The sequence below is a fragment of the Oncorhynchus gorbuscha genome, linkage group LG15, assembly GCF_021184085.1.
Source record: "Oncorhynchus gorbuscha isolate QuinsamMale2020 ecotype Even-year linkage group LG15, OgorEven_v1.0, whole genome shotgun sequence".
NCBI lineage: Eukaryota > Metazoa > Chordata > Actinopteri > Salmoniformes > Salmonidae > Oncorhynchus > Oncorhynchus gorbuscha.
This window is the reverse complement of record NC_060187.1, coordinates 47,700,385-47,727,715: the sequence shown is the minus strand read 5'-3', so window position 1 is coordinate 47,727,715 and position 27,331 is coordinate 47,700,385. Positions and strand designations below refer to the sequence as shown.

The following is a 27,331-nucleotide window of genomic DNA, read 5'->3' as shown; positions in this document are numbered from 1 at the left end:
ATGTATTTGTATATATATTTGTGTATATATATTTGTGTATATATGTGTATATATATTTGTGTATATGTGTATATATATTTGTGTATATATGTATATATATATATATTTGTTTAAATACAAGTAAAATACAAGTATACAAGTCAGTTGAATATCGCAATATATTTGGAAATACTTTTAAACACGTCAAATAGAAGTAGGCAATTCGGCCACATTATTTGAAAAAAATAAAGAAAATAAGTGTTTCAAATATAAAGACTCTAATACACATGTATTTGTCTGCTAGCTACTTCCGTAGATGTAACATAAGAAGACACTGAAGGCCTACCGCAGCCCGAATGAATGTCCTCAGCCTTGTTATAAGCATGTACTGTCTGCCTGTTGACGTGGCTCCGTGCTCTGTTCTTGCATTCCCCCAGGATCCCCTCTGGTACCGATGGATGGATGGAGTATGTACCCATCTCAGAGAAGAAGAACTTCACACTGGCCCCACCACAGGAGCTCAGAGAAGGTAGGACATCCTCTGTTCCCGACACCAATGCTTTTCCAACCTCTCCTCGGGGACCACCGGACGCTTCACACTTGATCGGTTGACAAATGTGTGCTAGCTCTAGAATGTTTGAAATACATGGAACGGCCTGACTCTGAGAAGAGATTAATAAGACTCTGCAAATATATATATATATATTTTTTTTTTCACCTTTATTTAACCAGGTAGGCTAGTTGAAAACAAGTTCAACTGCGACCTGGCCAAGATAAAGCATAGCAGTGTGAACAGACAACACAGAGTTACACATGCAGTAAACAATTAACAAGTCAATAACACAGTAGAAAAAAAGGGGAGTCCATATACATTGTGTGCAAAGGGCATGAGGAGGTAGGCGAATAATTACAATTTTGCAGATTAACACTGGAGTGATAAATGATCAGATGATCATGTACAGGTAGAGATATTACATTTACATTTAAGTCATTTAGCAGACGCTCTTATCGAGAGCGACTTACAAATTGGTGCATTCACCTTATGACATCCAGTAGAACAGTCACTTTACAATAGTGCATCTAAATCTTAAAGGGGGGGTGAGAAGGATTACTTTATCCTATCCTAGGTATTCCTTAAAGAGGTGGGGTTTCAGGTGTCTCCGGAAGGTGGTGATTGACTCCGCTGTCCTGGCGTCGTGAGGGAGTTTGTTCCACCATTGGGGAGCCAGAGCAGCGAACAGTTTTGACTGGGCTGAGCGGGAACTGTACTTCCTCAGTGGTAGGGAGGCGAGCAGGCCAGAGGTGGATGAACGCAGTGCCCTTATTTGGGTGTAGGGCCTGATCAGAGCCTGGAGGTACTGAGGTGCCGTTCCCCTCACAGCTCTGTAGGCAAGCACCATGGTCTTGTAGCGGATGCGAGCTTCAACTGGAAGCCAGTGGAGAGAGCGGAGGAGCGGGGTGACGTGAGAGAACTTGGGAAGGTTGAACACTAGACGGGCTGCGGCGTTCTGGATGAGTTGTAGGGGTTTAATGGCACAGGCAGGGAGCCCAGCCAACAGCGAGTTGCAGTAATCCAGACGGGAGATGACAAGTGCCTGGATTAGGACCTGTGCCGCTTCCTGTGTGAGGCAGGGTCGTACTCTGCGGATGTTGTAGAGCATGAACCTACAGGAACGTGCCACCGTCTTGATGTTAGTTGATAACGACAGGGAGTTGTCCAGGATCACGCCAAGGTTCTTAGCGCTCTGGGAGGAGGACACAATGGAGTTGTCAACCGTGATGGCGAGATCATGGAACGGGCAGTCCTTCCCCGGGAGGAAGAGCAGCTCCGTCTTGCCGAGTTCAGCTTGAGGTGGTGATCCGTCATCCACACTGATATGTCTGCCAGACATGCAGAGATGCGATTCGCCACCTGGTCATCAGAAGGGGGAAAGGAGAAGATTAATTGTGTGTCGTCTGCATAGCAATGATAGGAGAGACCATGTGAGGTTATGACAGAGCCAAGTGACTTGGTGTATAGCGAGAATAGGAGAGGGCCTAGAACAGAGCCCTGGGGGACACCAGTGGTGAGAGCGCGTGGTGAGGAGACAGATTCTCGCCACGCCACCTGGTAGGAGCGACCTGTCAGGTAGGACGCAATCCAAGCGTGGGCCGCGCCAGAGATGCCCAACTCGGAGAGGGTGGAGAGGAGGATCTGATGGTTCACAGTATCGAAGGCAGCCGATAGGTCTAGAAGGATGAGAGCAGAGGAGAGAGAGTTAGCTTTAGCGGTGCGGAGCGCCTCCGTGATACAGAGAAGAGCAGTCTCAGTTGAATGACTGGTCTTGAAACCTGACTGATTTGGATCAAGAAGGTCATTCTGAGAGAGATAGCGGGAGAGCTGACCAAGGACGGCATGTTCAAGAGTTTTGGAGAGAAAAGAAAGAAGGGATACTGGTCTGTAGTTGTTAACATCGGAGGGATCGAGTGTAGGTTTTTTCAGAAGGGGTGCAACTCTCGCTCTCTTGAAGACGGAAGGGACGTAGCCAGTGGTCAGGGATAAGTTGATGAGCGAGGTGAGGTAAGGGAGAAGGTCTCCAGAAATGGTCTGGAGAAGAGAGGAGGGGATAGGGTCGAGCGGGCAGGTTGTTGGGCGGCCGGCCGGCCGTCACAAGACGCGAGATTTCATCTGGAGAGAGAGGGGAGAAAGAGGTCAGAGCACAGGGTAGGGCAGTGTGAGCAGAACCAGCGGTGTCGTTTGACTTAGCAAACGAGGATTGGATGTCGTCAACCTTCTTTTCAAAATGGTTGACGAAGTCATCTGCAGAGAGGGAGGAGGGGGGGAGGGGGAGGAGGATTCAGGAGGGAGAAGGTGGCAAAGAGCTTCCTAGGGTTAGAGGCAGATGCTTGGAATTTAGTGTGGTAGAAAGTGGCTTTAGCAGCAGAGACAGAGGAGGAAAATGTAGAGAGGAGGGAGTGAAAGGATGCCAGGTCCGCAGGGAGGCGAGTTTTCCTCCATTTCAGCTCGGCTGCCCGGAGCCCTGTGCAAAAGAGCAGAAAAGTAAATAACTAAAAACTGTGGGGATGAGGTAGGTGAAAATGGGTGGGCTATTTACCAATAGACTATGTACAGCTGCAGCGATCGGTTAGCTGCTCAGATAGCTGATGTTTGAAGTTGGTGAGGGAGATAAAAGTCTCCAACTTCAGCGATTTTTGAAATTCGTTCCAGTCACAGGCAGCAGAGTACTGGAACGAAAGGCGGCCGAATGAGGTGTTGGCTTTAGGGATGATCAGTGAGGTACACCTGCTGGAGCGCGTGCTACGGATGGATGTTGCCATAGTGACCAGTGAACTGAGATAAGGCGGAGCTTTACCTAGCATGGCCTTGTAGATGACCTGGAGCCAGTGGGTCTGGCGACGAATATGTAGCGAGAGCCAGCCGACTAGAGCATACAAGTCGCAGTGGTGGGTGGTATAAGGTGCTTTAGTGACAAAACGGATGGCACTGTGATAAACTGCATCCAGTTTGCTGAGTAGAGTGTTGGAAGCAATTTTGTAGATTACATCGCCGAAGTCGAGGATCGGTAGGATAGTCAGTTTTACTAGGGTAAGCTTGGCAGCGTGAGTGAAGGAGGCTTTGTTGCGGAATAGAAAGCCGACTCTTGATTTGATTTTCGATTGGAGATGTTTGATATGAGTCTGGAAGGAGAGTTTGCAGTCTAGCCAGACACCTAGGTACTTATAGATGTCCACATATTCAAGGTCGGAACCATCCAGGGTGGTGATGCTAGTCGGGCATGCGGGTGCAGGCAGCAATCGGTTGAAAAGCATGCATTTGGTTTTACTAGCATTTAAGAGCAGTTGGAGGCCATGGAAGGAGTGTTGTATGGCATTGAAGCTCGTTTGGAGGTTAGATAGCACAGTGTCCACGGACGGGCCGGAAGTATATAGAATGGTGTCGTCTGCGTAGAGTGGATCAGGGAATCGCCCGCAGCAAGAGCAACATCATTGATATATACAGAGAAAAGAGTCAGCCCGATAATTGAACCCTGTGGCACCCCCATAGAGACTGCCAGAGGACCGGACAGCATGCCCTCCGATTTGACACACTGAACTCTGTCTGCAAAGTAATTGGTGAACCAGGCAAGGCAGTCATCCGAAAAACCGAGGCTACTGAGTCTGCCGATAAGAATATGGTGATTGACAGAGTCGAAAGCCTTGGCAAGGTCGATGAAGACGGCTGCACAGTACTGTCTTTTATCGATGGCGGTTATGATATCATTTAGTACCTTGAGTGTGGCTGAGGTGCACCCGTGACCGGCTCGGAAACCAGATTGCACAGCGGAGAAAGTACGGTGGAATTCGAGATGGTCAGTGACCTGTTTTTTGACTTGGCTTTCGAAGACCTTAGATAAGCAGGGCAGAATGGATATAGGTCTGTAACAGTTTGGGTCCAGGTTGTCTCCCCCTTTGAAGAGGGGGATGACTGCGGCAGCTTTCCAATCCTTGGGGATCTCAGACGATATGAAAGAGAAGTTGAACAGGCTGGTGATAGGGGTTGCGACAATGGCGGAGGATAGTTTCAGAAATAGAGGGTCCAGATTGTCAAGCCAAGCTGATTTATACGGGTCCAGGTTTTGCAGCTCTTTCAGAACATCTGCTATCTGGATTTGGGTAAAGGAGAACCTGGAGAGGCTTGGGCGAGGAGCTGCGGGGGGGGGGGCAGAAATGAGATTGAACTAACCCATGATGTGATGTGTAAACAACTTGACAGATGAATGTGTTCCAGCATAGATGAGGTAACACTTTGCACTCATCCTCTGTACTGGTTTGTGTGTTTGTCTGTGTGTGTACTGTAGGAGGGCCCTTGGTGTATGACAGTGTGCAGCTGGTCCAGAACTCAAAGGCCCTGAACGGAACTCAGAGGGTTCTTCTGGATGATGTCATATCTGTGGACGAGTGTGCCGAGCTCACAAACCTGGCCCATGTAAGACTGCTGAATCTTATATTTGGTATTTTTGGGTATATTATTAGGATCCCCATTAGCTGTTGCGAAAGCAGCAGCTACTCTTCCTGGGGTTCCACACAAAACATGAAGCATGACAAAATACAGAACATTAATAGACAAGAACAGCTCATGGACAGAACTACATCCAAATATTCACTATCATGAATTGTACGTGCATTTCAATTGATCGCTATTTAGTGTGTCGTTACAGGTTTACAGTGAACACTATGGACCGGTTCCCCAGACACATATCAGGCCTAATCCTTGGATTGAAAAGCGTTTTCAATGGAGTATTCTCTGCCAAGTATGCTTTTTAGTCCAGGACGAGGCTTAATCCAATCCGTGTCCAGAAAACTGGCCCTTAGTGCACTTTGTGAACATGGCCATTGTTTGGTACTTGATAAATGCATTTCTAGAATATGAGAGCCAGGGGTTCAGTGCTCTTGTTTGGTCTACAGACTGTCACTATGGCAGGAGACGGATACCGAGGGAAGATGTCTCCTCACACGCCCAACGAGAGGTTTGAGGGAGCCACTGTGCTGAAAACACTGCAGGTAAGCAACGCGCCTATACATAGACACAATGGGAGAAGATTAAATGAACCTCTGTTTGAAACCGCTTGATTCGTATTGCCCTTTTCATGTAACAATCTCTCAGTAACGGTCTTGTCTCAAAGTTATCAAAAGTCACACTTTCAGTACCTTAGTAGGCAACTACAGAATATGTTTGGTTCCTTACAAGCAGGGATGCAAATTAAGATACTGGGCTAGTAGAATTTTTTTTCAAACAAACTTTGGAAAAAGTGTGTCACCCAGGCTAGTAGAAGTTGCAGTCTACTAGCCAGACTGGCCAGTGCGGTTCTATCCTTGGCAACATGCTGAGTGAATATTTACCCATGTTTCTACTGTGTTACCTGCAGTACGGCTATGAGGGTCGTGTCCCATTGAGGAGCGCTCGTCTGTTCTATGATGCCAGTGAGAGGGCCAGACGCATCATTGAGTCCTACTTCCTGCTCAACTCGACGCTCCACTTCTCCTACACACACCTGGTGTGCCGGACCGCAATCACAGGTGAGCCAAGTCATTATGTGACTTTGAGAGTTTGAGCATGTAGATTTAGTCAAATTTGGTTTAGTTTTCCTCTTTGTTGCTTTAGTCAAGTTCGTCTCGGTTTGGTGCTGTTTTGGGGTTAATAAAGTTGGTCTCTGTTTTGGGTTTAATATAAGTTTTATGTCTGTTTGGTATAGGGCAACAGGACCATAGAAATGACCTGAGCCATCCCATCCACGCTGACAACTGTCTGTTAGACCCAGAGGCCAACGAGTGCTGGAAAGAACCACCAGCCTACACCTACAGAGACTACAGGTTACCACCTAGCTCTGGGCCTTCATTTTTCCACGATGAATATACATTTCAATGTAGTTATGAAGCAGCTTAGGGTACAAGCTCTGGTCCATGGCTAAGCTGCCTCCTAACAACATTGAAACATATTTGCGCTGTCAATGGCACCATATTATTACCGTTACCTAGTGTTAAATAGTCATGGCTCGAACACATTTTCAATGGTTTTCATTGTGTCCTAAGTGCTCTGCTGTACCTGAATGGAGACTTTGAGGGAGGAGAGTTCATCTTCACAGAAATGGACGCCAAAACAGTCACAGTGAGTCCTCTCCTGAGAAGGGAAATCTTTTTTTTTTTTTTGAAGAGTTGAAGTGATCAAAATGTCTCATGTCATTGCCCGTCTTTTCGCATGTTTTTATTCGTCTTACTGCCTTACCCTTTCTCCGTTTGGAGCCTCGTCTAAATAAAGTTGGAATTTCCCACGTCCAATGTGATCCCATTCCACCATGACAGTCAGGTACTGACCCTGGTCTCCCCCCTCCTCCTCCCCTAGGCACAGGTGAAGCCAAAGTGTGGTCGTATGGTGGGGTTCTCGTCTGGCGGGGAGAACCCCCATGGAGTGAGGGCCGTCACCAGGGGGCAGAGGTGTGCCGTGGCCCTGTGGTTCACCCTGGACCCCCTCTTCAGAGAACTGGTAAACACACTACAGCCGTGGCCCTATCATAATGTCTTCTTTGATTATGTCTTTCACAGAGACGCATGTCTAGAGTATAGTGCATCATGTTATGTACAAGATGTTTATAATGGCTATTGATTTAGAGATATATTTATTGCTCTTTAGTTAGGAAGATAATTATTTCGGGAAGATGTTTATGTCACGAGACATAACTCCTCCTCTCTTTTCTCCCTCTCTCTTTCTCCTCTAGGAGCGCCTGCAGGCAGATGAGGTGATGCAGGCGTTGGACAACCAGAACAGCCAATCACAGTGGGACACAAGCCTCAACATCAACCCCAAAGACGAGCTGTAGTAGTCCGCCGGCCCCCAGCCCAGCACCCCCCAAATCTTTATATCTATCTATTTATTTAATGAAGTTTGGATCAGAACAATTTTATTTTTGTACTGTTTGAAGTGCAAGGTTATATAGTTGTTTGTGTTGCCGTCGTGGCTTTTAGTCTTGTTGTTGTTGTGATTCTTTTTCTCCTTCTGTACATACCAGTACTTGAGTTCGCGTTTGGGTCTTTGTTTTTCTTTCCATTGACTCTCTCTCTCTCTCTCTCTCTCTCTGTTGGGGTGAAACCCAGTCATTGTGCCTCACACTTAATAAGGTCCAGTTTACTTTGTGATGACTTTATGAGGTCCAGTTGACTTTGCGACGACTTAAAATGCTCAGTTCCCTTTGAGATTAATTTGTGTAGTGTGCGGGTGTGCGCGCGCACAAGGTTGTTACAACACAGACCTGTCATACGTATGAACAGTTCTTCCTGCACTGTGATCAAGCGAAAGAGAAGAACAGCAGTCGACATTGCCGTTCTCTTGTTATAGAAAAGACAACGGGCTGTTTATAACGTTTCAAACATGAACTCCTAAAACAAATCGGCCGTGGGATTATCTCATCTGGGCGGTGTAAACACAGTTGATATGTTTCATCTGCTTATTCACTGAAACATTGGCTGGAGTATATGCATTCACCGAGAGAAAGAGGTCAGGCATTTCTTTACAAACAGGGAGCTGCAAATCCCTTTCGGTGACTGACAACGATGACTGAACTGATCTGTCACTATTTTCCCGTGCACTTTCTTCTCGTTCGTGGTGTGGTGAAGAGACACCGTCTTCGTGACTCACATCCCTCCCTAGCTCTGGTCCATGGCGTTAGCAAGCCTTACTAACGCCTTGGACCAGAGCGAATCCCTCCCGTTAATTGCAATCAAAACGCCGAGCAAGATAACTGTTTACAAGTTAGCTGACACACGGGCATGGAGTGTGTTTGTTGTTGTTGTTTTTGTGTGTTTTACATGTCTGTTTTTAAGATGGACAGCTGCTATTGCAATTGTCGGCATTTGATATTAGAAGCTTTTTAATAAAAGATGTTGTTCATTCCTGTTTAAAGGAATTCCTATTTTAAGGTGGCTTATAGGTGTCCTTTCCTTTCGAAACTTCCTCATTTCCTGGGTCAAAATAGACAGACAGGCACACACACACTGTTAAAATCCAATGGAAAGAACGTGCCTTGTGTACTATGATATTTCAATGATTACAACTGCTAACTATACGTAACTTATGCATTTTAAGTTAGATTAGGGGTTTTATCTTATCTTTTGATAGGGAGGATGGCCACTCACTAATATTTAAATATAAATTGCTGTAGCACAAACAAATTATTGTATCCATCTCTTTTGTTGTTAATGTGTACTTATAAATTAAAAAGACAATATTTCATCAAATAACTTCAACCGTGTCCTTTATTATTTGGGAACGTGTAAATTGTTTACAATATGTGAACACATTGTCTACAGGTTCAGTTGTAAACCAACAGCATTTCATGAAGTGGTTTTACAAAAATGTATTTGAAAATCTAACAATGAAAATGACGATAAGTAAATCGATCTTAAATATCAAGATAAACATAGAGGTGAATTATTCATAGTACTGACTGTTCCAACTCAGACTTGTCTAATTACAAATGATGTATGCCGTATCAAACCATCATTCTTTTTAAATCTCTTAGCATCTATAGTCAGTGCATTGTCTCAAATCAGATAGCCGAGGGAAGTAGGGGTGCTTCAGCACCCACTGAAAAATCGGGGAAAAATGCACACACCAAAAGAAATCTTCGCAGCACCTCAAAACATCTTTAGAATGAAGCCGTAGAATGGCGCCCTCTGACGGAAGACAATGTGGTCGGCGTAGATGCCACTACTACAAAGGACCTAACTTAAGATAGATTTAAGAATAAACTTAAAAACACTCGGTGACAAACGGTTCATAAAGGCATTGTGGTAACAGTGGCAATATGGGCTACCCACATCGAGACGACCTACTAGCACTGCAGGCATTGGTGAGCTCAATGTCTTCTAGTAGGCTAGGTTAAAGTGCATCAGCAACAGAGAGGAGGCTGTTGACAATGTAGAGAACAAGTGCCAGTAGACCTATGATCACATTCTGTATATATATTTGTCGTCGCACAGCTATTGAGCCAGTCACCTTGGTTATAATCATTCATTTGATCAAATAATATATTTATATACTGTACACAGCGAGCACAGGATTGATCCCCGACACCTGATCAATACGGAACCCTTTGGAGTTGGGCATGTCTTACAAGGTAACGTCGAAGGGAACAGAACTTTGGAGGTCCTAAACGGATCATCTGTGACAAATGAAAAGGTAGAAAACAAAGCCCTTCTCTCAACAGTAGTCAACAGTGCTGATCCCATCTAAAGATTCACTTTCAGTAAAAATGCCTCATTTTAAGTTGATACTGGAACAGAGTCTAGATTTCTTTGGTGATTCCCCTCTCCCTTAGGCCTCGCCCACACTGAGATTTCGTTTTTTTTCTCGGATGGAGACTATGCTTTTTCAATGGGAGCCGTCCAATGCAGGATGAATGACAACGGAACTGATTGTCCCCCCCCAAAAAAAAAAAATCCTTATGAAAAAGTGTAGATTAGTTGTACCTTTATAGAGCAAAAATGGACAACTATGTAGGCCCTAAGTCGTGTACCCCGTACCCTTAGCTTTGCTCAGATCTCGACTATTTCCTCTCGAGGTATGATGTTGCGAATGGTGGGTTCAGAAGCCGCTCAGAAGCGGTACGCCAGGTGCTCAGTGAAGCGGAAAGGCTTGGTCTCGTTGACGGTGCACAGGAGGTCCTGCATGCGCCGGGCGCGCCGCTCCTCAAACACCAGCCTGCGGGAGCGCTCTCTGGCCGCCTGCTGCTCCGCCCGCTTCTCTGCCCGCTTCTTCTTCAGCCACCTGATGAGAGAGCGAGAGAGAACCGGACACATTATTTAAAAGATCTTGAGTGTCCAGGACCAGGGCGATCCAACCCGGTTCCTGAAGAGCTACCCTGCTATAGGTTTTTAACTCCAACCCCAGTTGTAACTAATGTAACAGTATAATTTTAAACCGTCCCCTCGCCCATACCCGGGCGCGAACCAGGGACCTTCTGCACACATCAACAACAGTCACCCTCGAAGCATCGTTACCCATCGCTCCACAAAAGCCGCGGCCCTTGCAGAGCAAGGGGAACTACTACTTCAAGGTCTCAGAGCAAGTGACGTAACTGATTGAAACGCTATTTAGCGCACACCGCTAACTAAACTAGCCGTTTCACATCCGTTACACTAACATGATCCAGTTTATCAACCAGCTAATTATTAGAATCAGGAGCGCTAGATTAGGGTTGGAGCGAAAACCTACAGGATGGCAGCTCACCAGGAACAGTTTTGGAAAGCAATGGTCCAGACTATCTCGAAGGCCCTTCAACAGTAGACAGACTGAGTCTACTGGGACTCACAGTTTGAAGGCTCGTTCACACTCTTCTCGGTTGTGCATGTAGAATCCACTCTCCTCCTCCAGCCTCTTCATCTCCTCCAGCTGTCTGTCTCTCTGCTGTTGTTCGTGTTTCCTCTGCAGCCACGACTTAAAGGCCTCGCCTGGGTCACTGTGCTCCCTCTGAGGGAGGTGGGACACGGGGAAAAATCTGGTCAAAATGCTTTCACTCACTATCCTACTTTCTTGGATTTGCTTTTCACAAGCTTTTCACAAGCTCGTTCGTGCAGTATATTCTATGATTGCACAAAAGATTATAGCAGTTTAGAATACAGAAACCCAATAACAACTTTTTAATTTCTTTATAATATGTCTCAGAAAATAACTTTCTAACCTTTATTTATTAAATGATTTAACTAAATAGCATGTACATTTAGCTGAAAGCACTGATTTATACAAAGTACTACTACAGTACAATTACAGTACTACTACAGCCTGTGCTTGTGTGCTAGTGTCGCCCTCTAGTGGCCTGTGCGTACCCTGCCATTCCTTCTCTCCATCTCCTGGGCTCTGTCGATCCTCTTCTCCTCCTGCAACTGCTCCCTCTTCCTCACCAGCCATGCCCGGAACGCCAGCTCATTCTCCTGACGCTTCTGCCCATCCTCCTCCCTCTTCCTCTGCTCCTCCTGAGAGAAGGGGCAGGGGTAGAAATAGAGAGAGAGAGAGAGAGAGAGAGAGAGAGGAGTTGGGGAGATAGAGAGGGGAAGCAAGGAGGATCATATAAAAACAGAAGGGGGAGAGGTAGAAAGAGTTACACAGGAAAACAGAAAAGGGGATTTATCTTTCATGATAAGCATTGGGACGTCCTGTGCTCCCCACCTCTCTGGCGAGCCTCTCTCTCCTCTCCTGTATTTTGTTCAGTAGCTCCTTCTGTTGGGGCGAGAGAGTGAAGGTGGCCTGCTGGGTAGGGGCACTGTTGGCCGACTGCACCCTGCGCTTGGTGCCCCTCCCCCCGCTGCCCCTCTGGCTGTGACTGGCCGAGTTGGGCCTGTTCCTGGGCTGGGCCGGAGGTCTGGGGGCGCGGTGGTGCTCGATCCCTATGGACATAGTGCTAGAGATGGGACGCAGCGGGGAGGATGTGGGGGTCTTGTTCGGGCTTAGGTCATTTGGACGGGAGGACGAGCGTGAGTTGTCGCTGGGGAAGCTCGCTAAAGGTGGCAGCATCAGGCCGCGGCTCTCCACCTCCTTCAGGCTGACAAGGTCAAACTTGCCATCTTTCTCCACCAGGACTTTGCCCTCTTTCCCTGGTCCACTCTGGCCAACCTCCCCACCACCCCCACCCTTGAGCCCCTGCCCTCCTCCTTCCCCTTCCCGAGGGGTGAGCTTCAGCTCAGAGAGCTTCCCTGACACCTCACTCTCTACCTCCATTTCCTTGCTGGCCATGCTGCTCACCTGCTCTACCACCCCTGTCTTTTGGGGGGTGCTGCTGTCTTTCTCGTACTCCAGTGGCGCCACCACCAAATCCACCAGCGTTTCTTTGAAGTGAAGACGTCGGCGCCGAGTCATGTCCGGCGCTTCCTGGTCCTGCAGCTGCCGATTGGCTAGCTGGATCTTCTCCAGGATGTACTTCTTCTCCTCTTCCGGTTGGTCTTCCAGCACCGGAGGGGGCGGCGCTAGGGGGGATCCGCCCTTATATGGACTGTCTCGGTCGGAGTCGAACTCCAAAGGTTCCATGGGCGAGGGCCACCTCTCCTCCTCCTCCGCCTTCTCTGACTCGCTCGCCCACTTCTCCTCCTTCAGGCTTTTCTTGTCCTCCTTCCTCCCTCGCTTCTTCTCTTCCTCCTTCCCCTCCTCCTTCAGCTCCTTGTCTATTTCGGCCTCGATGTCCTCATAGTCAGGTTCCTGTTGAGGAGGAGTGACGGAGTTCTATTCACCTGAGTCTCTCAGCAGACAGTGTGTCAGCAAACGATATGTTAATTAGGTACTTTGATACTTTGTGAGAGACATGACGACTGTGTGTATGTGTGTGTGTGGTTATCAATGTACCCAGTCCAGAGCCCTATAGCTGTGGCCCAATGAAAGTGTCTGGATGTGTGTCAGTGGGTTGGATTTCACACACATACACTGAGATGCAGGCGCACGGTAACACAACACCACAAACTGTGGGCGCATTTGAGCAGATCACTTTTGTCAGGTTGGTGACCATCGTTGGTCACCGCCTTCCAAAGTGTGTTGTATTATGGGGATAAAAAAATAGTCCGATTTGCACTTGCATGACGACTGTATGAGCTTTATAACAGATCAAAAGTCATGAAATTTTGACTGCAAATGTATTTCTGCAGTTGCTCTTCTCCAACTTCATCCTGCAGCCATTACCTGCGTTGTGGGAGGCTCTATTGCCAACCAATCATTAGGGTGTTTTTGTTTGACTCATTTACATTTAAGTCATTTAGCAGACGCTCTTATCCAGAGCGACTTGTGATCATGACCAAAGACCTGACTAAAACAGGAACCAACTTTGCCGCCATTCGTGTATAGTTGAAAGTGATATTTGTGGGCTCTCTTTCACCAATTGATAGTACAATGTTAACAACTATATTTACAGTTTGTGAGTGTGTGATATGGGGGTTGGAGACGTGTTTATTTTCGACATTACAATGGAAAAACCTCCACAAACACTGGCAACACTGCCATGTTACACTGAGCCTTGCTGTTGGAAAACCGCATCAGTGTCCGAACTTCGGCTGTCCCAGATGCACTTTCCCCCACTTCACTCCTTAACTTTTGTTTATAGTTGGTTGCTTTCGCCTTTCCTACTCAAAAGATCCCTGTGACATTGTCACAGGAAGTGGACAAGCCGGGCGACTCAGCCGCTCACTGACCTACTTGGCCGTCGCTCCTGAGGTGCATTCAGTTCACTTGAACGTTTGTACTGAACGACACGTTTCCCCAAAACGTTGTTATACGTTCTTGAATAGACTTTGAGGTGCGTTTGCTCCCATTTAGTGGGTGTGGCAAGGTGTGGCTTGAAGCAATGAGTGATATTAAAAGGCAGTGGCTATGCTGACAGTGTTGCCCAACCCACAACCCAACCCCTCCCCTTTTTCCGACTGGACGTTCAGTACAGCACCGTTTCCGGTCAGTGGAACGTTCCAGAACATAAAAAAGTACTTAACGCAGCCCTGGGTCCTCACTGATCAGCTAATCCCCTCTGACCTACCTGGCCGTCGCTCCTCCCCTTCCCACTTATCAGCCAATCCCTCTGACCTACCTGGCCGTCGTTCCTCCCCTTCCCGCTTATCAGCCAATCCCTCTGACCTACCTGGCCGTCGGTCCACCCGTCCTCGCTGATCAGCCAATCCACACTGACCTACCTGGCCATCGTTCGTCCCCTCCTCACTGATCAGCCAGTCCAGGTCCTTCTCAAAGTCGTCCTCATACTCCTCCTGGGTCCTAGTGCTCGTTGGCACCAGACTCATCTTCTCCAAAGGAATAGCGTGAAGAACAATAGAAGATCAACCGGAGCATTGTATATGCAGGGCCATTTGTGATGATAGCCCCATAATTATACTTCCAAGGGTATACATACTTCCATTGTATTTAAATTCACACCAGTTCAGTTCGACTTTGTGCATTGACAATCCCTCATAAAACTAAAATAGAATAGCATTCCCGACTGTTTGAGCACACATCACAAGCATACAACTTCTGAACACTCACAGATCATATGTCACACAATACTATAGTGGACCTGTATTCACGACTCCCGTGGCCCTCCCATGGCCAAATGACGCATAGCGCCGGATAAACACTTCAACCTGGGACAGGTGCAGTTGTTTGTATTATTTTTTATTATGGGATCGTATTGTGAAATAGGCTAACTTGTCTTAACTGCTGCTGGAATTACTGGCAGATTTATTGCAGCTTGTAGAATATTACTGATACAACAGGACTGCGTGATGTGACAGACAGACATAGCCTAGTCTCTAGGCTCCAAAACAAGAGGAAACATAGAAGCCTAACACGATGATGTAACATTAGAATAGGCCACTATTTCCACAAGCAATAGCCTACACACTTTATTATGAGGCGCAAGTCTGAAATAATTAGAAGCACAACCGTACCGTTACCCAAACATCGAAATGAACTCACCACTACCAGATGCTTGTGCGTCTCCTTTTTACTCAGAATAAAAATAAAATCATGTGTATTATATCCTCTTATATGGGAACTCGTTATTCGTTTTAATGGCCTACATTTTGGTGATACAAGCCGGCCGGAGCACCTGTCCAGATAATCTCCTGTGCGTGTCCCTCTCCCCTGCTCCACTAAAGGCTTTAATAATCCTGTTGTCATAGAGACCTACAACACGCACATGCGTAAAACAGAAAACAAGTCTCACACACTCGCGCAAACACACACTTCTTCACCTCAATGCACACAGACACATCTATACATCTATCAAACTGTCGGTAATGAGTACTGGGAAGGTTTTTATAGACTAGCGTAGGCTACACTCTAAATATGTGCATCAAAATGGTATTATGAACATGTTATTATGAGGAATTAAGTGCACGTCTTGTCTTTGTGTTGTTGGAAATAGTGGCATAAGTAAATTAAGACCTATTTTACGTCATGCTTTAATAACATGTGAATAAGAAAATAAATCCATTCGTCATTATGCGACAATTATTATTTTTCAATTACTATCTTGGCAAAGAGCGGATAAGCAGAGAAGAAAGGGGTCTCTTATCACGGTCGGGATAGTAACGACACGCCTACAGAAAAGCACTGGCTTGTGGGTCTTGCTGTTTGCTGTAATTTACTGTCAATCAAACAAACCTGGACCGACTCATCGAGAACACCATTTCCCAAGCCTCCTCGCTCGGTTCAAGCCAAGGACACACCCCCGGACCTTAGCGTGCCTACACGGCTGTCAACTTGTGATTGTAGTTTTCAGTTTTGCTAGATGGATGTCTACAAACTGTACATTTTACATGGAGATGACAGCTAGATCATTTACAAGTCATGGCGACCATCGTTCTTTATTCCATTAACAGAACGGCGCAAACCACGGAGAGACTGTTTTTTCCCGTATTCAACGCGAGCTTCCATAGTGGACTCGCGCATATCTTTCTTCCATAACACTTCGGTCCGCAGGTTAACTCCGCTTCCGGGAGCAAGATGGGTTCCCAAAGCTACTGGAGTGCGGTTCATGTCCAATGGGACTGCAGGCAAAACGGCAACCGGGCGAACCAGGAGAAGTGCCCTGCTGGTTGCTGGAGCAGCGGCGGCAGTGGTGGGTTTTGTGGCTAGCGCTTGTCACTTTCAGCGGGCTGTAATGGCAACCATGATCACCAAAACCGAGGAGACGGAGATATCGGAGAAATGCAAGAAGTTCATGTCTCCGCCGTGTACTGACGTCAAAGTGCTGCAGCAGAAGAAAGAGGAAATGTGCACGAGGATGGAGATGCTGCTCATGGAGACTCAGGCGGAGTTCTGCAGAGCGCTCGAGGAGGTGGACGAGGGCAAGTTCAAAGTGGACAAGTGGGAACGGAAAGAAGGCATGTAATCACTCCCTTTGGCACGTGCCATTTGGTACACACAGCCCGTACCCATCCCGCGTGGATAGTCGGTTAGGAACCCCAACCTAAGGCCAGAGCATCTTACCTATAGGCCAACGTAGACCAAAAGTATGTGAACACCTGCTCATCTAACATCTCATTCCAAAATCATGGAATGATTTGCTGCTATAACAGCCTCCACTCTTTACTAGATGTTTGAGCATTGCTGCGGGAACATGCATCCATCCATTGTCACAAGAGCGTTTAGTGAGGTCAGGCACTGATGTTGGGGAATTAGGGCCGGCTCGCAGTCTGCGTTCCAATTCATCCCAAAGGTGTTTCGATGGGGTTGAGGTCAGGGTTCTGTGCAGGCCGGATGGTGAAGCGTGATTCACTGCTCCAGAGTCCAACGGTGGTGGGCTACGCCACTCCAACCGATGCTTGGCATTGCGCATGGTGATCTTAGGCTTTTCATGAAGCTCCAGACGAACAGTTTCTTGTGCCGACTGCTAGAATTTTAGCTGTCGTTCAATCTTCTTGGCGTAACAGTTGGGATAATGGGACAATTCTGAGTACAACACATTTCTCACCTCTGGGTTGAGGTACGTTTCCCGAGCCATAGTTTGTGCCGGCTCTGCGGTGTCTTAACCTAATCAGGAAGCCTGTCCGACTCCAGGGCAGCTGTAAACTAAGGTCGGAGTCTATTCTGGCTAATCCAAAGGTTATCCACCCTGGCCCAACATCCGCAGTAGCAACTTGCAACATTCGGCACCCATGCCATTGTCTCACTGTCTGTTTTACATAGCATTATTAAGGTGCCTTGGTGTTTGGCTCTTTCTTCACTGTCTTAACATCTCGTGTCTGTATCAGGTGGCGGGGGCATCAGCTGTGTGCTGCAGGATGGGAAGGTGTTTGAGAAGGCAGGGGGTCAACGTGTCCGTGGTGTTTGGGAACCTGACCGAGGAGGCCGCCAAGCAGATGCGCAGCAGAGGGAAGGTTCTCCGAGGGAAAGATGGTGAGTGGCCGCCCTAGGTTCATATCAACCTCATTCATTTCAGCAATACCTTATGTTGTCTTGCAGTACCGGGTGTTACCTCATGCTACGTGTGTCACTCAAGACCAGAGAGAGCCATTCATGCCATTCCGACAACCTGATGTGTTAAAGGAATCAGGATTGGATCCTTGAGTCCGACTATGGTTGAGATGTATATTACGGTATTGTAATTGTATAATATTGTATTATGTTCACTCCTAGGCATCCTGCCATTCTGTGCCATGGGTGTGAGCTCAGTCATCCACCCCAAGAACCCCCACATTCCCACAGTGCACTTCAACTACAGAAACTTTGAGATATAAGAAGAAGAAGATGGTGAGTGTCAGGCTGTGACGTCACACTATTCAAGTGTTGGAGCTGAGATAATGAATGGTGGCTCTTGTCTTCTCGTGTGTGTGTGTCTGTCCCAGGCACTAAACAGTGGTGGTTTGGTGGCGGTACAGACCTGACTCCTACCTATGTCAATAAGGAGGATGGCGCTCACTTTCACAACAGTCTGAAGGAGGCCTGTGAAAAACATCACCCCAAGTACTACCCCGACTTCAAAAAGTGGTACGACCCATATCGGTGACTTCATACAACATGTGGTAATGACTGGGTGGGTGGGTGACTACACTGGGTGGGTCTCTACTGTTCAATGCTGAATGGCCATTTCTTCAGAGCTAGTGAATGACGTGTCAATGAACGGGAGGGTAAGTGAGTATGGATACTGTACATGGATGTGTGTGTCTGTGTTACTTTAATGGCTAGGTTCCGATAAGCTGTTTGTGTTTTACACATTGACACGGTGGTCATCCCCTCCAGATTGACATCTTGATTTTGATTATCTTGATCTTCTCTCAACTCAAACATACATAAGTTGTATATTTAAAGAACATTGGGTTACATTTTCATTGAGTGTAATCATATCTAATAACTACCTCTGTGTTTAGTGATTGAAACCAGTAGCTCAACATTTGGACCGTGTGTCAAATACCTGTAAAAGTACTGCATTGTACAAGTTATGTGGCAATTATGGAAATTAACATTGGTAACACTTGAATTAAACCCTGCTGGTATAAAATCATGAGTATAACAAGTTATAAGGCAATATACAGTACCCGCGGCCAGGTATAATTCAAGTGTTTCCGTAACCTGCAACATTTTTTGTCCTCAAGCTTAGTTTAATTCAAAGCACTCCTGCTGCCTGCAGGTGTGACCGGTACTTCTACATCCGCCATCGTGGCGAGACGCGGGGCATGGGTGGCATCTTCTTTGACGACCTGGACTCTCCCAGCCAGGAGGAGGCGTTCAGCTTCGTTAGGAGCTGTGCCCAGACCGTGGTGCCCTGTTACCTGCCCATCGTCTTACAAACACCTCGATGACCCCTTCAGCCCAGAGGAGAAGGACTGGCAGCAGGTGCGGAGAGGCAGGTGGGTACAAATGAGAGGGTGTGGGTGTACCTCGGGCTGTGGCGATCATGACGTTTTGTGATTGTCAAGCAAATAATTGCCCTGTCTCAAGGTAATTGACCGTTAATTAACATAAACACATTTAGCATCTCCCTGGCTTCCGCTCATAGACGACAAGCCACTGATGCAGACCTTTTGGATCGTCTAATAAATCCATTATGTATTTTAGACACGTCTAAAGAAACATGATATGAAGAAAATGTCTTATTTCAGAAGAACAGAATGGCATACTCCTTGTCCTTATGTTAGGCTCTGATCTGGCTATGCAATATGGCTGTGGGCTATACTAGTTAATTTAGCAGACCAGATTTGCATTGTTTTACATTATTTTATAGTATGAAGAATACAATTGAACATAGCTGAATAAAATAGAAAGGATGTTTTCTCCAAAAGATTTCTGAGGGAGTGCGCACATGCCGCTCTTCTGTGAGCGGTCAACAAAGAAACCGGTCTTCCTATATGCTTAATTTAGAGTTATTTATGCAACTTTAGTTGTGATCAAAGAATATAGCCCAACGTTAGAATGTATTTTAAAAAAATCAAAGGCTGCATGATGTGACTCTGATTATTTGAAAAAAGTCACATGAAAGGCATGTGCTTTGTTTTTTTTGCGCAGGCTGCACACACTTCATCAGTCTGTCATTCACAATTTGACATGCACTTGCTAATACCTCGAATTTCCCTGTGGCATCCCCTTTGTGTAGCTGTAATGTACCCTAAAGAAATCCATGCCTTTTGTGGCCTCTGTGCCCTTGGGCTGAATATAATAATTATAATTCCCTTCTCCCGGCTGCGTGCTCTGAAGCACCTCTCACTCACATGGCTCAATTCTTATTAGCCAATGCCCGTCACATGATCGGGTCTTTCTCACAGGCTACAAGTGAAGACAAACACATCGGGGATGCATCTGTGCTCATCCTTATCCAATTCCGAGGTGCACATTGAAGATATTGGAAGAACTGTACACATGTACGTTGTCAACCAACAAGATGAGTGGGCCTAATGAACAGCAAAAGCACTAGCCTATCAACGTTTGTACTATGGGGGATAGTAGTTTGACATAAGCTGCCTATGTCATTCTACTATCCACCATAGTACAAAAGTTGACCTATTCTGTGCGAGAAATAAATATTCCAAACATTGTCTGGGACAGTTGTGGGATGCGATAGATCCCAAATTAATACAACCACTAGCATAAAAAAATGTTTTTAAGCAATGAGGCTGACGCAACCTATTAGAACTTTTTTAGCTTCAAATGTTGATCAACAATTCACATTATAAGCGCAGCAATGTGCACACGGCAGGAGGCTACAAGCGCGAATGTTCCAAAATGCAATCAAGTAGCGGGAAAACACCATTCTCAAACGTGACCACAAATGCGATTATGCATGTCATGCTTTTATTATAAAGGTGCATTTTTAAGGTGAACATGATCTACCCCAAACGTGAAAAAGTTAGGTGCTACAACTGTCGTAAAACTGATTAATGTGCTTAATTTTAAGAAGTTATTTGGCCACTAAAGTTGTGATTCAAACATCAAAACATATAGACATATGGGCTAGGCTACATGAAGTATGCAACTTACAAAGGCATGCGCTTTTGATTAATACAGTATATCATTCATAAGTCACCCATCAGACTGTTCTTGATTTAATCTTTGTCTTTACATACATTATTTAGTATATGTGTGAAATTTGTTTTAATTAGACTGGCCCATTATCTTGCACGTGCCTCGAAACAGGAAAAAAATAAATACATGTCATCTATGCACTTAAATAGCAAATGGAGGACTCATTTCCCGTGGTTCCTTTTCATGCCAGCCAGGAAGGCTATACTCCTGTTGTAAAGATAAGCAATGTGCTTAATATTAGGAAAGTTGAGAAATAAATATAGTAGGACGAGCCTATAAAAAGCTGATCTGTGTGTGTGTGTGTGTAGTACTGCGTACGCCCGTGTGTGTGTGTAGTACTGCGTACGCCCGGTGTGTGTGTGTGTGTGTGTGTGTGTGTGTGTGTGTGTGTGTGTGTGTGTGTGTGTGTGTGTGTGTGTGTGTGTGTGTGTGTGTGTGTGTGTGTGTGTGTAGTACTGCGTACGCCCGGTGTGTGTGTGTAGTACTGCGTACGGCTTGTTGTGTGTGTGTGTGTGTAGTACTGAATCACCGAGTCGACGAGGTAAAAATCTGTCGTTCTGCCCCTGAACAAGGCAGTTAACCCACTGTTCCTAGGCCGTCATTGTAAATAAGAATGTTCTTATTGCCTCGTTAAATAAAATAAAAATTGTGCAGTGCCCTGTGGAACACACACTGTGCATGTCCCTCATGGTTCGTACCATGACCGAGCTGCACCACAGCATCAACCAGAGCCCTCTAATGTCAGCTGTGTACATTACATTTCTATATGCACTCACTGAAAAAGCCCCAGACGCCTCATTCATGCCGACTCTCTTCACAGGTGGGAGTACATGCATGAACCTCCTAAAGGTTCCCAGGAGGCCGATGCGCTGGAGGTGTTACGAAACCCAAAGGAGTGGGTCTGAAATGGCCGTTGCCGTGGAGATACCAACCTGACTCAGCCTTCAGAACAGGAGCCGACATGAGCTGTTGACTGGAACAGGCGTCCGTCCCTTTGACTGCTTTGTCAACGGCCAACTCACCGCTGATGCGATTAGCTAGTTGTTACTGGAAAATGCACACCTGCCTTTATTTCTTTTGCTGTCTGTTTCTTATTGCTTGATATACTATTGTCTGTGTCAGATAAGCCTTAACACTACCATTTACATTTTTTATCCAGAGTGACTTACAGGAACAATTTGGGCTAAGTGCCTTGTTCAAGGGCACAAACTGATTTTTTTCACCTAGGTGATTTCAAACTAGTGACCTTTTCGGTAACTGGCCTGACACTCCCTGAACCGCTACCCCTTTGCCTTCCGCCCGACTGCTTCAGTTAATATTTCCTGTGTACCAACTAGTTGAGATTGGCTTGCTCTGCTAGTATATTTTTCTCTCTAGCTACAGTCTGAGAGCCCTCTTGGTCTCCTGTTGGGGATTAATCAGAAGTAGTTGGGTAACATAGATAGGATGTTTTATTTTCATGATATGCTTATGAGTTATTTCTCATAAGAATGTATTTTGTTGTACTATAGTGGTGGCCATTTGCAGTTTATCTGTTCTCTGTCAGGACTAAGTTGCTTGGGCCGCAGAGAGGGGAGAGGTCAAGGTGTCATCATGTGTAAACATATATTTTAAACCATGTGAAGAGATGATTGATGGGGAACCAATTATCTCTTGGCTCCACTGTGTCTGTGTGCCAGTCACTCCCTACTTTTCCCATCGGGGAGAGGAGGATGGCAGTGTCTGGAACCATTCTATGTTCCCTCTCTCGTTGCCCCTATCTTGACCTAGAGGCTCACTTTCCTCTCTGTGAACTTGTCCAGAACTGATTGTATTTAGGATGGAGTATCTAAAATGACAATTTGATATATATCATTGGGAGGGGGTAATGTCTTGGTACCATTTTGTACCAAGGACGAGATAAGAGCTTTGTTTAGGAGACCAAACTGAACGATAATTTAAAGTCTTTGTTCCTAAGACCTGTGGTTTGTCATGTCAACTAAGGGGGGTGGATCTTTGCTATAAAGGATCCCAGTTGCCATTATGTTGAGCACTCTCAACTTTTCATCAGAGATACTGAACTGTTGAAAGTCAATGCTATTGCAAAAGCTTTATTATTATTAAAGGTGAAGATTAAGCATAACTCTGACTGGTGTGTGATTTGCTCTCTCATCATTTGGTAATTAAGGAAATTTCCACGACATTTGGGGATGGGATGTGAATCTTCACTCGGTGACCGCTCCTGACGACCTAGGTAATCGTGCACAAGGGATCCCTCCAACTCGGGATCTCAGGGAGACCACACTTCGGGAACGGAGCAGATGGACCAACCGAAGATCGGAAAGGCAGCGAGCCGAGTGGATACCACATCCCGAACATAGTAAAAAATCAAATATAAAAGAGGTGAAATGAGCAAACCACACTTGAAGTTGAGTTGGATAGGACTGTAATTGTTTTTCCTCTCTGTGTGTGTGTGTGTGTGTGTGTGTGTGTGTGTGTGTGTGTGTGTGTGTGTGTGTGTGTGTGTGTGTGTGTGTGTGTGTGTGTGTGTGTGTGTGTGTGTGAGACTAAGGAGCCATGGGCGCGTGCGAGTTCAAAGAACCAGGCATTCCGGACCCTCCTACTGGAGCCTTGAAGGTTATGGTAGATAAATGGGGTAGGGATATTCTGGAACAGGTACTTCTATGGCATAGAGAGGGTGGTATTCCTTTGACAGAGACACTAAGTGTGATGCTGTTAGATGAGATAAGACAGCGATTGGGAGAGAAGAAAGGTAAACTAGGAAAAAAGGAACAAATTGACTGGGTGAAATTCAGGAAATGGGAAAGGGAAGCTGACAAACGGATGAAAAGACAGGACACATTTCGGGGAAAACCCTGTCAGAATATGGTAGTTCAGACTGAGGAAGGAGAAAAGAAGGGGAAAGATGAAACAGTGAGAAGGAATAGGAAGGATGATGATGACAGAGACTGTCCCCCTCCCTACTGTACTCCTCAAACTCTCTACCCAGTGTTGCCGGACCTCCCTCTTCCTCAGGCGCCTCCTGCTGATCCGCTGGATGCAAGACCACTACAACCTGCAGCCCCACCCCAGCTGACTCCCCCGTTGAAGGACCGCCTACGGGCCAGGGCGGAGAGGCGTGTCTCTACCCCCTTCCCATACGACCCAGCATCAGACATGTATCATCAATACCCTCTGATGGCCTGTCCTAACCCTCAGCCTCGACCTGATGATGCTAATACTGCTGCCGCCGCAGCATGGAACCCCATTGTGTATGTCCAGAGGACGTGGAGACATGATGAAATCAAAGACATTGTAGAGGACCTACCAGACCCAAGTAAGGACGCTGTTAAATATTCAGCAGAGATGAGGGTATTAATGGGTCAGTACAAACCATCTGCTGCTGAGATAGCCCATATCTGTAAAAAGAAACTGGGACTGGTGGGCGGATGTACAAGGACAGTTTGATTGACAGTTTGATTGCAACTACCTGTGGGCTGAGAATGGCGCATATCAGGACCAGATAACGGCGCTGCTGGCCAGGATTGTGGAAATGTATCCAACTAAGACTGACTGGACTGCTATCAGAGAATGCACTATGAAGAGAGATGAGGGCCTGGAGACTTTCAGAAAGAGACTTGAGACCTGTTTCAGGCTACACAGTGGTATCAGACCAAACGAACATGCATATGGGGATCTGCTGAAAGACGCCCTGGTGAGGGATCTGACACCGGGCCTGGAGAAAGCTGTGAGGACTACCTGCATCAGTTTGTGAGAAAAATGGTTTTATGTCATCTGTTTTAATACAGGAACATGGAGGAAAGCAGCGCCCAGTTGGGTATTATTACAAACAGCTGGACAGTGTGGCCAGAGGTCTGGTTTGTTGTTTGAGAGCTGTGGCTGCTGCTACTGAAGCTGTGTTGGCTTGTGCAGACATTGTTGCCATGTGTGAACTCACTGTACACGTTCCTCATGCTGTGCATGCTCTTATTTCACAGGCAAAGACGGCCCATCTAACACCAGCTCGACTGCTCCATTATCAGAATGTTCTTCTGACAATGTGTCATGTGACCCTGAAGAGGTGCACTGTGTTAAATCCTGCTACTTTGTTGCCCACCGAGGATGATGGAGAGCCACACGACTGTGAACTGTTGGAGCTTGTCTCTAAACCAAGGTCGGATTTAACTGATGTCCCTTTGCAAAACGCACATTTGGAACTGTTTGTAGATGGCTCTGCTCAGCGTTCTGAGAAAGGAGAACCATCGGTTGCGTATGCGGTTACTACTGCCTCAACCACACTGGAAAGTGCTAAATTACCCTCGCACCTTTCTGCACTCACTAGAGCTTGCAAATTAGCTAAAGGCCAGTCTGCTACAATCTATACAGATAGCAGATATGCCTTTGGTGTGGTACATGATTTTGGTACTCTGTGGAAACAGCGCGGCTTCCTGACCTCCTCTGGTAAGGCGATCTCTCATTCAAAACTTGTTGATAACTTGCCAAAAGCTATTTTGCTCCCTTCTGAAATTGCTGTTTGTAAGTGCCTTGCTCATGCTAACTCTTCTGACCCTGTCTCCAAAGGTAATGCTATGGCTGACCTGGCAGCAGCTGTCTCTTTGGAGGCCCCTGTGTTACAGATGGTTTTACTTCCTGATAATAACCTCTTCTCTCCCACTGATATCTCTGACTTTCAATCCTCTGTAGGTCCTGTTGAGTTGAGGAAGTGGAAACGACTATGTATATATGACTAGGTGCAACTCTGGCTGGGCCCAGCTGGGCTACCAGTCTTACCACGTTCATGTTTCCCCTACTTAGCTAAGTTGTCACATGGAAGGGATCATGTGTCAAAGGGGGGAGTTGTTGATTTTGTAAATACATTTTGGTTTGCACCTGGGTTTTCTGTGTTTGCATGACTAACAACATTGGAAGAGGGATTCCCATGCCACTGTCGGCTCATCCGACCCCTGAAGGACCATTTGAACACATAATAATGGATTTTATTGAACTCTCTCCTTGTCAAGGTTACACATATTGTCTGGTGATAGTGGATGTCTTCTCCAAGTGGGTAGAGGCATTCCCATGTCGACATTCCACTGCTATGGCAGTAGCCAAGAATCTCCTTAGGGAAATCATCCCAAGGTGGGGGTTACCATCTAAATTAACCAGCGACAATGGCTCCCACTCTGTAAACCTGGTGTTACAGAACTTGTCTGCAGATAGACCTCAGGACCCATTGTAGCTATAGGCCGCAATCCGGTGGTTTAATTGAACACGCTAATCAAACGCTGAAATCTAAGATGGTGAAGCTTATGGCAGAGACGGGGCTTTCTTGGGTCACTGTGATCCCCCTGGCTCTGATGTACATGCGAGGGAGGCCCCACAGAACCACTGGATTGGCTCCTCATGAGGTTCTGACAGGTAGACCAATGAGGATGATTAATTCTCCCTTCCCACAGAACAAGCTGACACTGATGGGCTGTGACGATGACATGGTAAGTTATTGTACTGCACTAAACAATGTTCTGAAGGCTATTTTCCTCAGGGCGAAAGCGGCTCTACCCCAGCCACTGGCGGGGATCCTGCACAAACTGCAACCAGGTGACTGGGTGGTGGTGAAAGACCTGAGACGAAAGCATTGGAACCAGCAGAGGTGGACTGGACCATACCAGATGATGCTGATTCCCCCTACTGCTGTTTGCGTAGCTGAGAGGTCTACTTGGATCCAGAACCTATTCAAGTCCAACCCCGGCGAACCCCATTTAGGACCTGTCATTGTCACAACCCAAGCAATATTTCCATAACACAATGGAATGAATCCTATCTGGGAATGTCAACATGTGTCAATTATAGTGTTTTCCCAATAGGATGTAGCTGGAAGAAGGGAGCATGCAGCTCTGGATACCCCGTTAGACTGAGGGTGGGACACACCATTATTGATGCTGAAACTGACGAGCGTTCTCCTCATCAATTTGGCTCGGCAACATTTACTGATCATTAATGGATTTGTGGTGATAAAGCTTATCTCTACCTACCCACAAATTGGACAGGGTGCTGTATTTTTGGTAAACTAAACAGCTCCCCCTTGTGGTAATGCATAAAACAAATTCCTTCATTCCAAGCAGGTTAAGACTAATTAAGAGGGACATCTCGCAATACAATAATGTCCCTAGTGACTCTCGACGATCCTCGAAATTGGAAAAGTTCTGGCGTGGTTTAATCCCCTGGTATGGGGCATCGGAGAATGCACATGAGTTGGATAGGCTAGGATATCATTTGGAATCCCTGGTAAATTTGACCACTGCAGGGTTTTCTATGATAAGACCCTAATTACAAGCCACTCAACTCATGGCAAAACAAAATAGTGGCACTTGACATGTTGCTAGCACGTGAAGGAGGGGTGTGTCAAATTATAGATCACTGTTGTACATTTATACCCCAGGAAGATGACAATTTGACTATTGTAGTGGAACATTTGAAAGAGCTTAAGGGTGTTCTCAAAAGGGAACACCAGCCTGACATAACTGGAATCTGTTATGATGGGTTCAGTCAGTGTTTGGTGCTTGGGCTGCGACCATTTTCCACTGGTTCATCTATGGTCTAATATTACTGATTGCTCTTGTTGCTAATTATTTGTGTGAAGAAATTGTTTAATAAAGTGGTTCTTACTCTGCCCTTGCTTGCAAATTAAGTAGATGTAGATGAGGAATCTGAGATTGTTCACCTGATTGTTGTCCATCACAGTGAAATATTCTCACTGGACAGTGTAGATGGGTTCACTGTATATGAATGAGTTCCCTGACCTATTCCTGACTATCTCTGATAGTGGGGAACCAAATTCTAAGCATGAGGACTTAG

The 27,331-nt window shown here is 46.2% G+C and overlaps 2 protein-coding genes and 1 pseudogene across 2 annotated transcripts in view; 2 read left to right on the top strand and 1 right to left on the bottom strand.

Moving 5' to 3' along the window:
• Positions 1 to 8,751, top strand: part of LOC123997415 (prolyl 3-hydroxylase 2-like) — a 111,605-nt gene extending 102,854 nt beyond the window's left edge. The window contains exons 8-15 of the mRNA XM_046301609.1: positions 417 to 508; positions 4,818 to 4,945; positions 5,425 to 5,520; positions 5,886 to 6,036; positions 6,213 to 6,330; positions 6,550 to 6,625; positions 6,860 to 7,000; positions 7,233 to 8,751. Coding sequence (XP_046157565.1) covers positions 417 to 508; positions 4,818 to 4,945; positions 5,425 to 5,520; positions 5,886 to 6,036; positions 6,213 to 6,330; positions 6,550 to 6,625; positions 6,860 to 7,000; positions 7,233 to 7,334 — 904 coding nt within the window. The 3' untranslated portion in view covers positions 7,335 to 8,751. The remainder of the gene's footprint in view (positions 1 to 416; positions 509 to 4,817; positions 4,946 to 5,424; positions 5,521 to 5,885; positions 6,037 to 6,212; positions 6,331 to 6,549; positions 6,626 to 6,859; positions 7,001 to 7,232) is intronic.
• ccdc181 (coiled-coil domain containing 181) lies at positions 8,749 to 15,121 on the bottom strand. Its single transcript, XM_046301610.1, has 6 exons — positions 14,951 to 15,121; positions 14,173 to 14,277; positions 11,678 to 12,700; positions 11,338 to 11,484; positions 10,824 to 10,981; positions 8,749 to 10,279 (listed from the first exon to the last, which is right to left on the bottom strand). Exons 2-6 carry the CDS (start codon positions 14,275 to 14,277, stop codon positions 10,108 to 10,110), a joined length of 1,605 nt encoding a protein of 534 aa, XP_046157566.1. The 5' UTR covers positions 14,951 to 15,121; the 3' UTR covers positions 8,749 to 10,107.
• A 293-nt stretch (positions 15,122 to 15,414) lies between these two features.
• LOC123997263 lies at positions 15,415 to 24,602 on the top strand (annotated as a pseudogene).
• The last annotated feature ends 2,729 nt before the right edge of the window (positions 24,603 to 27,331 follow it).

Bases quoted from the DNA above. Each gene is read 5' to 3' on its own strand.
- ccdc181 (XM_046301610.1), bottom strand. From the start codon at position 14,277: ATGAGTCTGGTGCCAACGAGCACTAGGACCCAGGAGGAGTATGAGGAC. The intron at 10,982-11,337 runs GTACGCACAGGC...CACCTCCCTCAG, and splicing joins TGGAGAGAAGGAATGGCAGG to AGGGAGCACAGTGACCCAGG. The intron at 10,280-10,823 runs GTGAGTCCCAGT...CTCTCTCATCAG, and splicing joins TGTGAACGAGCCTTCAAACT to GTGGCTGAAGAAGAAGCGGG.